This window comes from Pyrus communis, chromosome 14 (genome assembly GCF_041283825.1).
Source record: "Pyrus communis isolate YQ-2024b chromosome 14, ASM4128382v1, whole genome shotgun sequence".
Taxonomy (NCBI): domain Eukaryota; kingdom Viridiplantae; phylum Streptophyta; class Magnoliopsida; order Rosales; family Rosaceae; genus Pyrus; species Pyrus communis.
Window position 1 is genome coordinate 220,011 of NC_142578.1, and position 12,162 is coordinate 232,172.

At 36.1% G+C, this 12,162-nt stretch overlaps 1 protein-coding gene across 2 annotated transcripts; it reads right to left on the reverse strand.

Moving 5' to 3' along the window:
- Window positions 1-4,545: 4,545 nt before the first annotated feature.
- On the reverse strand, window positions 4,546-12,156 carry LOC137712564 (uncharacterized). Of its 2 annotated transcripts, XM_068451653.2 has the most exons (17): window positions 11,767-12,156; window positions 11,537-11,668; window positions 11,275-11,412; window positions 11,035-11,085; window positions 10,440-10,529; window positions 10,210-10,356; window positions 9,967-10,074; window positions 9,294-9,350; window positions 8,144-8,881; window positions 7,718-7,885; window positions 7,287-7,449; window positions 6,812-6,954; window positions 6,137-6,415; window positions 5,903-6,037; window positions 5,632-5,813; window positions 4,859-4,970; window positions 4,546-4,782 (listed from the first exon to the last, which is right to left on the reverse strand). In XM_068451653.2, exons 1-16 carry the CDS (start codon window positions 11,857-11,859, stop codon window positions 4,904-4,906), a joined length of 2,691 nt encoding a protein of 896 aa, XP_068307754.2. In that variant the 5' UTR covers window positions 11,860-12,156; the 3' UTR covers window positions 4,546-4,782; window positions 4,859-4,903. The 2 variants fall into 2 exon arrangements, with proteins under 2 accessions (XP_068307754.2, XP_068307755.2); XM_068451654.2 differs by lacking the exon at window positions 9,294-9,350 and having other exon boundaries at window positions 11,767-11,996.
- Window positions 12,157-12,162: the final 6 nt, after the last annotated feature.

A 12,162-nucleotide genomic window follows, 5' to 3' on the forward strand; every position in this document is an offset into this window, starting at 1 on the left:
ATAATGCTCGCAGAAAATATTTTGCAAAAATAAAAATTTTCATTTTTGACCAAAAAAAACATGGGTTAACATTCACTGCTTTAGCGGTTTTGCAAAGTCGTACATAAATCACCGTTCAATCTATGTATTTTTAGCTTCACCTCAATGTGGTGTTTTGAAAATTAAGTTGAGACTTTCTATTGAGATTCTTGAGGGTGGAACCCCAATTGACTAGGGCTGGGTTCGGTTCTCATCGGTTCGGTTCTCATCGGTTCGGTTTTTTCTCAAAACCGAAACCGAACTGAAATTTCGGTTCGGTTCGGTTCGGTTCAATTTTATTTCTGTTTTTTTCGGTTCGGTTTTTCTCGGTTCGGTTTTGGTTTCGGTTTTTTTTATTTTTTATTTTTTTTATCCCTCCAAAATTATTAAAAAAAAAAATGGAAATATGAAAGTTCACATTCAAAGCCACTTCTTCAAAGTCATCCACATGAAAACCTACAAGTATGAAATCAATTTTACACATCTACATTTGACATAAAAGGAAAGATATGCCATTTGAGAAGTGGTTACTACTATCATAACCTTAGAGACCATATTCAACAACAAAACCACAATGAGAATCCAAAGTTTAAGTCTTCTAAGTTCCAACTAGAATCATCAATCAAGTCTTCCAATTTCCAAAGTCCAAACTTCAATAAACATCAAAGTTTAAGTCTTCAAAAAGTCCAAATTTAAAATAAACATCACACAAGTCAAATAAACCTTCAACGTTTCATCATTTCATGTCTTGGGACAAATAAAATCTTCCAAGTCCTCAAGCTCAATGCTTAGGCGGCCTAGGCGGCAACATAACACATTTGTTTGAGTTTCCACTTGCCATGCTTGGAAAAGAAACCACTTCTTTTCCAATTTCATTGGCCTAAACCTTCTTTTACAGATTCTTCCATACCTTATATACCAACAACTATATAGCTTTATTAGGTTTAGGTTCTGTGAATTCTTCCGTTGTCAATGTCAGGTGTCTTGGTTATACTTGCGTATTATTCGTTTCAAACAGCAAATCACAATTCAACTATCATAATCATACTGTTTCTAGTTAAGTAGATCACTTAAATCGCTAATTAATTTAACTTAAGCCAATGTAATTTTGGGAGGTGGGGATTTAAAAATTTACAGATCAGAAGAACCAATGTTTATAACCAATTACAAATGTCTGAGACTCTTAATAAGGTTACACAATGTCTGAAATCTGAATAATGTTTATAAACCAAAATTAAAACAATGGTTATAGCAACATAGCATACCTAACCCAAGAGAAATGTCTACAGATTATAACCAATGAAATCGAAAAAAAAAAATCTACACAACGCATTCGCATTACAATTCACAGCAGAGCAGGGTGACTGGGTCTAGGTGAGAGACTAACCTTGCAAAGGAGGGAATTTGTGGGTCAAGACTGGAGACTAGAAACGGCGAGAGGAAGTCGTGGGTCGTGCGCGGGTTACTGATCACAGGTCACGCCGTCACGAGGGTGAGAGACTGAGAGAGAGTAAGACGGCGTTGCATCGGTGAGATGTGTGAGGCAGGTCGCAGGGAAGGAGGAAGAAGACGAAGCGAAAGAGTGGCAGAGCTGGGAAGGAGATGGTCCAGAGTGAGAGTGCGGAGGAGGATAAGGGAAAGGGAAGGCCGGAATCGGAAGAACAGCGGATCTGTTTAGTGTTTAGGGGTTTTTTCACACTTTCACTTCACTTTCAGACTGAAGACGAGACTCGAGGAGTCGAGATTGAGTGCGACTGTGCTAGACGACGCCGTTCAAGTCTTGAAGATAAAAAAAAATTATTAATTTATAATTAAATATAAAACGACGTCGTTTTGCATTACTTCGGTTCGGTTCGGTCCGGTCCAGTTTCAGAACATCAGAAACCGAACCGAACTAAACCAGATTCGGTTCAGTCCGATTTTACACTTTCGGTTCGATTTTTTCGGCCTCGGTTCGATTTTCGGTACGGTTTTTTTCGGTTTTCGGTTTTTCGAACTCACCCCTACAATTGATAATGTTTTGGTCCACATTATTGTATTTTTCACATTTTGTTTTCTTCAGTTTTCGGCTTAAATATTCTACTAAGTATACATTTGTTGCTCAATAAATCATACAACCGCTTCCAAACACCTTATAAAGTTTTCCTTAATGCTCGCTGAAAATATTTTGTAAAAATAAAAATTTACATTTTTTACCAAAAAAAAGTGGGTTAACACTCACGATTTTTAGTCGGTTTTACAAATTCGTACATAAATCATTCGTTCAATCTATCTGTTTTCACCTTCGCCTCACTGTGAAATTTTGAAAATTCCGATAACACTTTCTGTTGAGATTCTTGAGGGTGGAACCCCGTTGGACAATGTTTTGGTCCTCACAATTCTATTTTTGACTTATTTTTTTAGTTTTTGGCTTAAATATTCTACTAAGTATACATTTGTTGCTCAATAAATCATAAAACCACTTCCAAACACCTTATAAAGTTTTCCTTAATGCTCGCGGAAAATATTTTTCAAAAATAAAATTTTTTATTTTTGACCAAAAAAACGAGGATTAATACTCACGGCTTTTAGTCAGTTTTGGAAATTCGTACATAAATCACCATTCAATCAATTTATTTTCACCTTCGCCTGAATGTGAAGTCTTGAAAATTAAGGTGAGACTTTCCATTGAGATTCTTGAGGGTGGAACCCCATTTGACAATGTTTTGGTCCTCACAATAGTATTTTTCACTTACTTCTTTCAATTTGTAGCTGAAATATTCCACTAAATATACATTGTTGCTTAATAAATCATAAACCTGCTTCGAAACACCTTATATAGTTTTCCTTAACACTCATGGAAAATATTTCACAAAAATCAAAATTTTCATTTTTGACCAAAAAATCGTCATTCAAACTATTTCTTTTCAACTTCGCCTCACCGTGATGTCTGAAAATTATAGTAATACTTTCCGTTATATTCTTGAGGGGACAACCCAATTTTAACAATATTTTGGGCTTTCGTCTTAAATAATCTACTAAATATACATTTGTTGCTCAAAAAATCTTAAGTCCACTTCCAGCTGCCTTATAAATTTTCCTTAATGCTCACGGAAAATGTTTCACCAAAATATAATATTTGTATAAAAAAAGGGTTAACACTCACGTTTTTTTGTCGGTTTTTACAAATTTGCACATAAATCGTCATTCAAACTATTCACCTTCGCTTCACCATGAAGTTTGAAAATTATAGTAATACTTTTTGTTATATTCTTGAGGGTGGAACCCCATTTTACAATGTTTTGGGCCTCCCTACTACACTTTTCACTCATTTTTTTAGTTTTCGACTTAAATAGTCTACTAAATATGCACAATAAATCGTAAATCCGCTTCTAATTTCCTTATGATAAATTTTCTTAGTGCTCATGGAAAATATTTCGTGAAAATAAAAATTTTGCATTTTTGACAAAAAAGTGGATTAACACTTTCGCTTTTTTGTCAGTTTTTAAAAATTCATACATAAATCATCGTTCAAACTGTTTATTTTCACCTTCGCCTCACTGTAAAGTTCGAAAATTAAAGTAATACTTTCCGTTAATATTGTTGAGTGCGGAACCCCATTTTAACAATATTTTGGGCTCATTACTATATTGCGCAATACTACAAAACTTTCTTTATTGCGCAATACTAAAAAAATTTGCAAATGTCCCAAATTTGTATTTTTCACAAAAACTATGAGCTATAAATCACAATTTGAGATCAATTCTGCTAATTTCTTAAGTAACGACCTTAAGCCTATTTTCGTACCATTTTCATCGATCAATAAGCTTCTCAATAATTTCTGTAGGACATAAAAAATACTTATTTATATTTCTCCTTGACACAAAAAAATACTTACGTGCATCAATAAAATGTCCAATTGCTTCTAAAGAACTTGTAAAACTTTCTTTAATTCGTAAACCAAAAAATTTGCAAATGTTCAAAATATGAGTTTTTCACAAAAACTGAGTTATAAATCACTTTATAAATTTTGCTAATTTCTAAAGTAACAACCATAAGCCTACTTTCGTGTCGATCAATAAGCTTCTCAATAATTTGTATAGTATTTAGTGATTTTTCAAACTCGGCTATCACTTTCCCTCGCCGCCAACATTTATTTATATTTCTACTCAACACATGAAAAATATTTGTGTTATCAATAAATAGTCGAACTGCCTCTAAAGAACTTATATAAAAACTTTTCTTAAACGGGTAAACCAAAAAAATTGCATATGTTCAAAATTTTAATTGTTGACAAAAACTGTAAGCAATAAATCACGATTTGAGATCGATTTTCTTATTTTCTAAAATAACTAACTCAAGCCTACTTTGGTGTCATTTTTGTCAATCGATAAGATACTCAATAATTTGTGTTGATAATGATTTTCCGCACTAGTGCTAAAGTGCTACTTCAAGTTATAAGCCTTGGAAAGAAAGTAAGGTTAAACTAAATAGTCTAAGTATACACGTACCTTGTGCAACCCATCATCAATTTTGCACACCACGTCATATTGCAAGAGCAGACAAAACCACCATGATATACCGCGCACGACCAACTCGGCAACTCAACTAAGAGGAGTTTTGAAGAAACAGCAAGCAGTGTATTTGTTGTATTTCATTACAGTTGAAAGATTAAAACACTCGATACGACCAATAACATTAAGCCTAGTAAGCAAGCTGTACTCGGTCAAGAAGCAGAGCCCCAAAGAAAGAATTTCCAGCCCCATTCTTACTATACAACCTAACCTGCACAGAACAAACGGCCAAACAATTTAATAAAAGGTCACTTCACATCTTCCCCCAATTGAACTATGTCAAATACCATGACGGGTTCAGGATCAACGCTGTAGCATCCTCTCAACATCTTCTATACAATAAGTTCATCTTCAAGATAGTTATATTCAAAAGTGAACTCTGTTTTAATCCTTTGGCACCTGTACCGTAACGTACCACAACAAAACGTAATCATAGTTAAATCCATTATATCATCAATGAAAACAAAAATGTCAAACACATTAACTGATTGTTTTTCTATAACAATATCAGTTTTTCTATAACGAGTGTGATTGTAAGTGTGTTGTCACAAACAACCCACAAATCTAAATAATTTAACACAAATGGGAAGCAAACCCGAGAATATATATATATATATACATATTTGACTTTTTACCATTCAGATTCAATAAAAATATCAAAAAATAAAATCACAGGCAATTGAAAAAGAATTGATTGAAAATTTAGATTATGTACACTTAATTTGTACGTTTGCGTCTAAAACCCGAGATGTGTAATATTTGAGTAACGTTTTATATCTTTCTTCTTTTGATGTTAATTTTTAATGATATTTGATGTTAAAATAAACTTGTTCATGTATTTACCGAATTGTTTTTTTTTTTTTTACACATACCAATGTACAAAGGGTCGGTAGTCAAAGAACTCTAGGGCCCCAATTCAAAGGCTCGCCTAGGGTCCCCAAATTCTCAGGGCGCCCGGGAGTGGGGTGGAGGCTCAATTCTGACTACTTAGACTCCACAACACCAAGTACGACGACACAAAGAAACTTGAACGTGAAACTAATGGATAAGTAAAACATACCATCCATGTTGTAGATCATCATTTGCAATATGAAAGTCGAAGTACACATACGTCCCTTGTTCATATTCATCCGTGGCAACTTTTGGCTCCTCGTGTCGTTGAAACCAAGTGTTATATTTCCTGTGGTATCTCCAAGATTGCTTCTTCAATTCTTTTGCAGCCAAATATTGCTGATAAGTGTTCTGCAGACAATAATGGACTTGAGCACAAGTTTATACTTTATAGTGATTTATCATACACCGTTGAATGTGATACAATTTATAATAAGTACCTGCTGATAGTAAAATGCAAAGAACAGCGTATCAGTGCCATATGGTTCAAGACCTAACCGTTCCCAGAAGGCAGGATTGTTAACAATAGGTGCTTGTGCTTGAGGATAGCTAAGAGGTGTTATTGCGGGGTGCCTCTGTTGATGGCAAAAGGAATGAAGATTAGTATTAAAGAAAAGCACGACTCTTATTCACAGTAAAAGGGAGATCAAATGATAAATATAATCGGGTCATACTGGACTATAGCTCCTTGCACGTTCTGAGTCTTTGGGTTGTGGAAGTTTGTAGTAAGCAGCATCAAGCATCTGCAAGTTATACAACTGATCATGCATTCCCCCAGAATTAGCAGTTGATCCAGAAAGGTTATCACCAATTGCACCGAGATCAGAAACACTTCTTCTGCCAATAACACCAAGGCTAGCAGAAGGTTGATTGGATTGTAAAGGTTGCCCAGGAGAGAGATCAATATCTCGTGGTACTTGAGCAGGCTCTGTGGAAGTGCCAGAAACTCCGGCCTTCAAAAAATAAGTTCAGTAACAAAATTCAAGCCACATTCCACATCCATTGTTCCACAAATAAACTTACAAGAGTCCAAATAAGTTTTTTACTGCTAAATGTCAAGTGGTCAGAATGCTATGTAATATTGAGAGCGTTTTGGAATAGGGGAAGTTTGACGCCTATCCTCTTCTGTATTCCACTTGGGCAGGTAGTACAGAGAGTAGCCAACCTGTTCATCTTGCTCTGCCTTTACATCTTTTGAAAAAAATAATACAACTACAATGATAAAGATTTACTAACCGCTCTACACTACAACAATTTTTCCCTCAGAACCAGTTAAAAATCAAATAGAAAAAGATAAAAGAATATTGGCAACAAATCATAATATATAGTAATCAAGAAAATATTCATACCAGAGAATCAATTGTATATGAGGCGCTCAAGTCATCTTCATTCATTAGATTCTTTACGAGTCCAGAATTAGGGGTAGAGTCTGCAGTAGAATCATCAGGTATATTCTGTTGTTGCTGGTCCTCAACTTTTGGATGACTTGCATCTGCATCAAATAAAACAGATCATTCAGTTTTGATGATAATGCATCCATGTTACACAGGGCTGATCAGTACAGTCCGCCACTTTAAATTTAATCCCAAGTGTTTGGTGTAGTGTGGGTTTAGACAAGAAACTGCCATTCTTTATTGATTGTGAATTTTTTTTCATTACAAAACAATTCCTATGTATTTTAGTTTTCTGTATTCAATTCAGTCTTTTCACTTCTTTGTGGAAACAATAAATAGAAGAGTCATGATAAGATAGCACAAATAAAGAAAAGAAAAATAGAAAACATTAGTACAATATCACAAACTGAATTAGGATGAAGATTACCACCTTCTTTTTGTCCACTTGACATCAATGGCTGTTGATTAGACTGTTGATGGATAGAATTTAGCTGCTGTTGTAAGGTGGTAGGTGCAACAGTACCGAGAACTGGGGGCTGTACTCCTAGTCCAGGGCCAGCTTGAGAAGACACTGATGAGTTTTGAGAATTAAACTGCACATATAATCAAATGTCATCTATAATAACTCTTTGCACCAAATAAGCATATCTTATTCAGTAATAAACGATGGATATTATTTATTCATGATATTAACTAAAGCAATGTGCAAAGAATTGGATGATCAACAAAGTGCAGCCACATAGATTATTGTGGGAAAAAAAAATATCAATCTGTGTCCATGAAAGTTTGATATGATTACATTTGTCCACATTTCACTGAATCAGAAGGAACACAAACAGCTGATTCTACAAAGTACAGTACCTGTTGCAAAAGTGGGTTTTGCTGTGCAGAAAATTGCTTATGATTTCCACCAGCAAGAGGAGGCATGCCAAGCATGGTACTATGACCTTGTTGCTGCACTTGTTGGAGCCGCTGCAAAAACTTCTCCCTCTGATCAGGTGCTATTTCAGTTCTTCCACGAAACATTCCCTGAAAATTGGTTAACTGACTTAAAATATCACAAAATTTATCTAGTCCATAAAATTTGAATCCAAGAATGCAATGAGATTAAGAATAAATATAATGGCAAAGCCGCAAAACACAAGCATATTTTCAATTCTACAAATGGTATACATTCGAGGTTGCATTAGGCCATGCAGCCTACGTATAAAACTGGAAATTAATGAAGAGTTTGAGAGATAGAGAGAGAAAGATCGAAGAAATCCTTATTAGTAAAAATTTACATACTGCTTCATTTTGGTTTTGGAAGGAACTTCCAGGCCTCCACTGCATGCCAGAGACCATAGACGGAGAAAATGCTCTGCCAGGTATACCAGCCTCACTAGCATTACTAGAATCAACTGGAGCACTTCCATCACTAGCCTTGGCTGCTTGAGGCAAGATCAGTCTGTTAGTTATGGGGGAAACAAGCGGCTGCACCACACCACTACTCCCAATTCTCTCATCAGCTCCCAATATATTTCTCTTGGTCACATCAGAAACTGAAGGAACTGCACCAAGGGCACTATTACTAGGAGCCACATTGCTAGAGCTAACAGGGATACTAGATGGAATTGGTGCAGAGAAGCCACCTCGACTGATGCCCCTTACAAGTCCAGCATCAGAAAGAGATGGTGATGGTCTACGGCCAGGTAAGCTTGCTAATTCTTCTTCCTTCACAGAAGCAGACAAGCTTACAGGAGATGAAGAATTAGCAGCCCCTGCATTCTCTGTGACAACCCGAACAGCATTCGAACCTGGAATGGCCAAAACACTTGGCACACTGGGCAGATTATGAGTTGAAACACTTGCAGAGACAGGAGTTGCATGACTCCCAGTTGGCGTTGATGCAGGAGACGAAGAAAGCGCACCACTTTTAGGAGGTGGAGTTCTAGGAATGTTATCAGCATTACTGTCCTGGGAAACTGTATCTTCAACTGGCTCTTGTACAGAAACACTCAGCTGATTAGTAGAAGTAACAGCGGGCTGGAAAAGAAAGATTAACCTTTAGTACAGCAACATCAGACAGCATCTTACAGAAAGGAAGCAGAGGTCATCAACATATCTCCAAGTTCTAAAATATTCTAAGAGAGAAAACAGAGGGGGGAAAGACTTTCTTATTCAATTTAAACTTCCTTTAAACCAAAGGTTCGTTCAATTGCTTACCAATTTAGATTTAAAATCTACTAAAAAGATAAACATGATTGACCCATAGATATGTTATATATCAGAAAACGTCTACCACAAACACATCTTAACAGCATTCTGCAGCATCACACCAATTATGGATGCAATTGTTTATATCAAAAACTAAAGATGCAAACTTCAATTTCACGGCTTCAACTATACAACAACCTACTCATTCAAGTACCATTGACTCAAGATTTTGAGGACATACAGGCATTGTAGATGCGAGTGGTGCCAAAGAAGTCTTCAAGCAAAGCATCGGTGCACCCTGCCCCTCAAAAATAAAAAATCAAACTGGGTTTTGACGTGGTCATTAAAATACTACAATATATATGATACCTGATGCCATGAAAGGTAATGGAATCCATATAACAAAAATACCAAAATTGATAAGCAAACAATTGATTTGTAAACTTAAAGAAACAATTAGGAATAGGTTTAGATGAGTCAACCACATGTCCTAACTAAGAACTCAGTTAACAGAGATGAGACCTGGCATATAAATATAATGTTGAATGAGGTGCGGTATAAGGAAGGCCACAAAAACCATCTACTTTCCAATTTTTCATCCATTCCTCCTATGGTAGCAGGATAACTTGTATAGAATGGCCAGTTAAGTTGAGATTTTAAAAAAAAAAAAGCATACTAACTAGTATCTTGCAATTATATAGTCAATAAAGAATTAACAAACGCATAAGCAAATATTTACTTCATAAAAAAGGGACTCTGGTTTAAAAAGACTTTTTAATCATTTCTTTTTTTCACATGTCTATCTCAACTGACAAGATATGTTTCTAATGTAATGAAAAATTAAATAAATTACACCTCCGACTGAATATAAGAACCTTGAATAGAAATTTGCATTCAGCAAAACAAAAAAGTACCTTGATAAGACCAGGAGGAATAATGGCCAGATCTTCAAGGGACTCCACCTTGTCCAATGGTAAGGTGTTGTAAAGCTCATCAACTTCACTAAATTCATCAAAATCCTCCTGAAAAATAACATAACAAAATCAAAAAGTCTGATATAGGTAATCGAAAAGCACTCATGACCTCGATTGAGAGTGTTCTGTATGCTGATTTATTGATGCTGAAAAAACAAAGATAAATTTCAAAGCACAATAAACCTGATTGCGTTCCACATAGTCTTCCAAAAAGTCTTTAACATCATTGACCTGCTCAGGACTTAGCTCGTCATTATCCAATAGCCTCAAGATAAGTTCTAACTTCATTATATGTGCCTTATGCCGAGTAATTGAAGTCTCTAGATGGGTCTGCGAGACAAAATAAACATAAATAAATTGTCAAAGAATGCAGAAACCACATGTTTCCTAAGAATGCAGGTTTTTTCTCCTACCAGTCTGGGTGGCCTGCCCTTCCCTTTCTTGAAAGTTAGCCCTTCAATCTCAGCTTCAAAGCTGTCAATCTGCGATTCCAACTCCCCAACCTTCTCAACACAATGAAACACCAAAAATACTCACCAAATGATAATGGATAGTTTCAAATACATAAATCGTAAAACCAATCTCATCAGATATGATTGAACAACCATTATTGACAAGTTATAATGACATAACAAACATTTGCAATCTAAAGGATAACTGAACAAAAAAAAAAACCACAAACGTATAAAACTTCAAAAAAGACAATCAGTGGCACCAAGCACCAATGACAGCCATCAATCAATTAAAGAACTCCACCTTTCACAACCATCCACTGGCACTATACGTATAATTAAATATATATCAGACACGAGAACACACAAGCCAAAACTTATACACAAATAAAACATGGATCATGCAATGAATGAAATATGATGCAGACATAATTTAAATTACAAACGCAGCAGACATCTTAAACCATACTGTTTTATATAGTCAAGCCTCACAGGCTTCTAAGGCAGCAGAAGTAGGTAACAACAGACTTCAAGAAAAATCTTTTGTTTCACATACCACGTTGTTTATCCAATCCCTTGTCTCTGATTTGGCCTTCTCCCTCGGATCCTATCATAAAAAGGAATAACACGGTAAGTTGATTTGCTACTAAATGGATTATCATAAGGGTAAAAGAGCTAAATCTGTGTTCAAGGTGGAGAAATAAGCATTGCCACAACAGCATTACCAAAAAACAAAATTCCCGAATGATTAAAAACGAGGTGCGAATAAAATGAAACGGGAAGGATTAGTAGTTACGGTTTTAGGTTGTTGGCCCAATCCTTCTTTAGAAAATGCTTTTGTTTTAGTCTCCTTTTCACAAATCTTAAACCTTTCCATTTCGCGCTCAATGAGTTTGCGAGCATCCACCAGAGCCTGCTCATAAGAGGCACTCACCTACGTCAACATGCATCAAAAAATGAATTAATTGTCATGTCCAAAACCATCGAGTACAAACCAAGGTAGAAAAACTTATAATTTGCAAATGGAAAACAGTTGGGAGAAGTAAAAAGAGAAAGACCTTCTTATCCTTGATTTCACTGGACTGAATCCAAGTCTTGATTTGGTCCCTGTACCTCTGTAGCTTCTTAATCTCCTTCTTCAGGTCGGCCTCAAACTTCTCCTTCTGGTTCGCATTGTCCGTATCGTAAACCTAACCGCATTGCACAGAAACACGCATCAGTCGTTTTATCAGTTGGAATTTGCGTTTCTGTAAGCAAGCAAACGAGGAAGGTAGAAGAAGCTACAAACCTTGTTCCAAATGCTATCGAAGACATCGACGCCTTCCTGGACCTTCTTGAGAACGCGGTCGATCTCGCCCTGGAGCTTCCGACTTGCTCCCATCCTCTAATTCCCGCAACCGGACGATCTGATTGCAACCCCGCTAGGGTTAGGGTTTTTTATTGCTTTGTTTTCCCGATTTCGCTCGAACTGAACAAATTTAGACGACCAATCTATCCACCTAATTTTTAGAATTTGTCGGAGTCAAGTTAAACCGTATTCTTATTTATATTTTCTCGGACATTTTAAGCCAATACGACGCCGTCTATATTGGGCTTTGACTCGTCTGAACTGGGCCTCTAGTCTTTGGGCTGGACAAATAAAACCAACCTTAACACGACGCCGTGTCAAATGGAACACACTGTC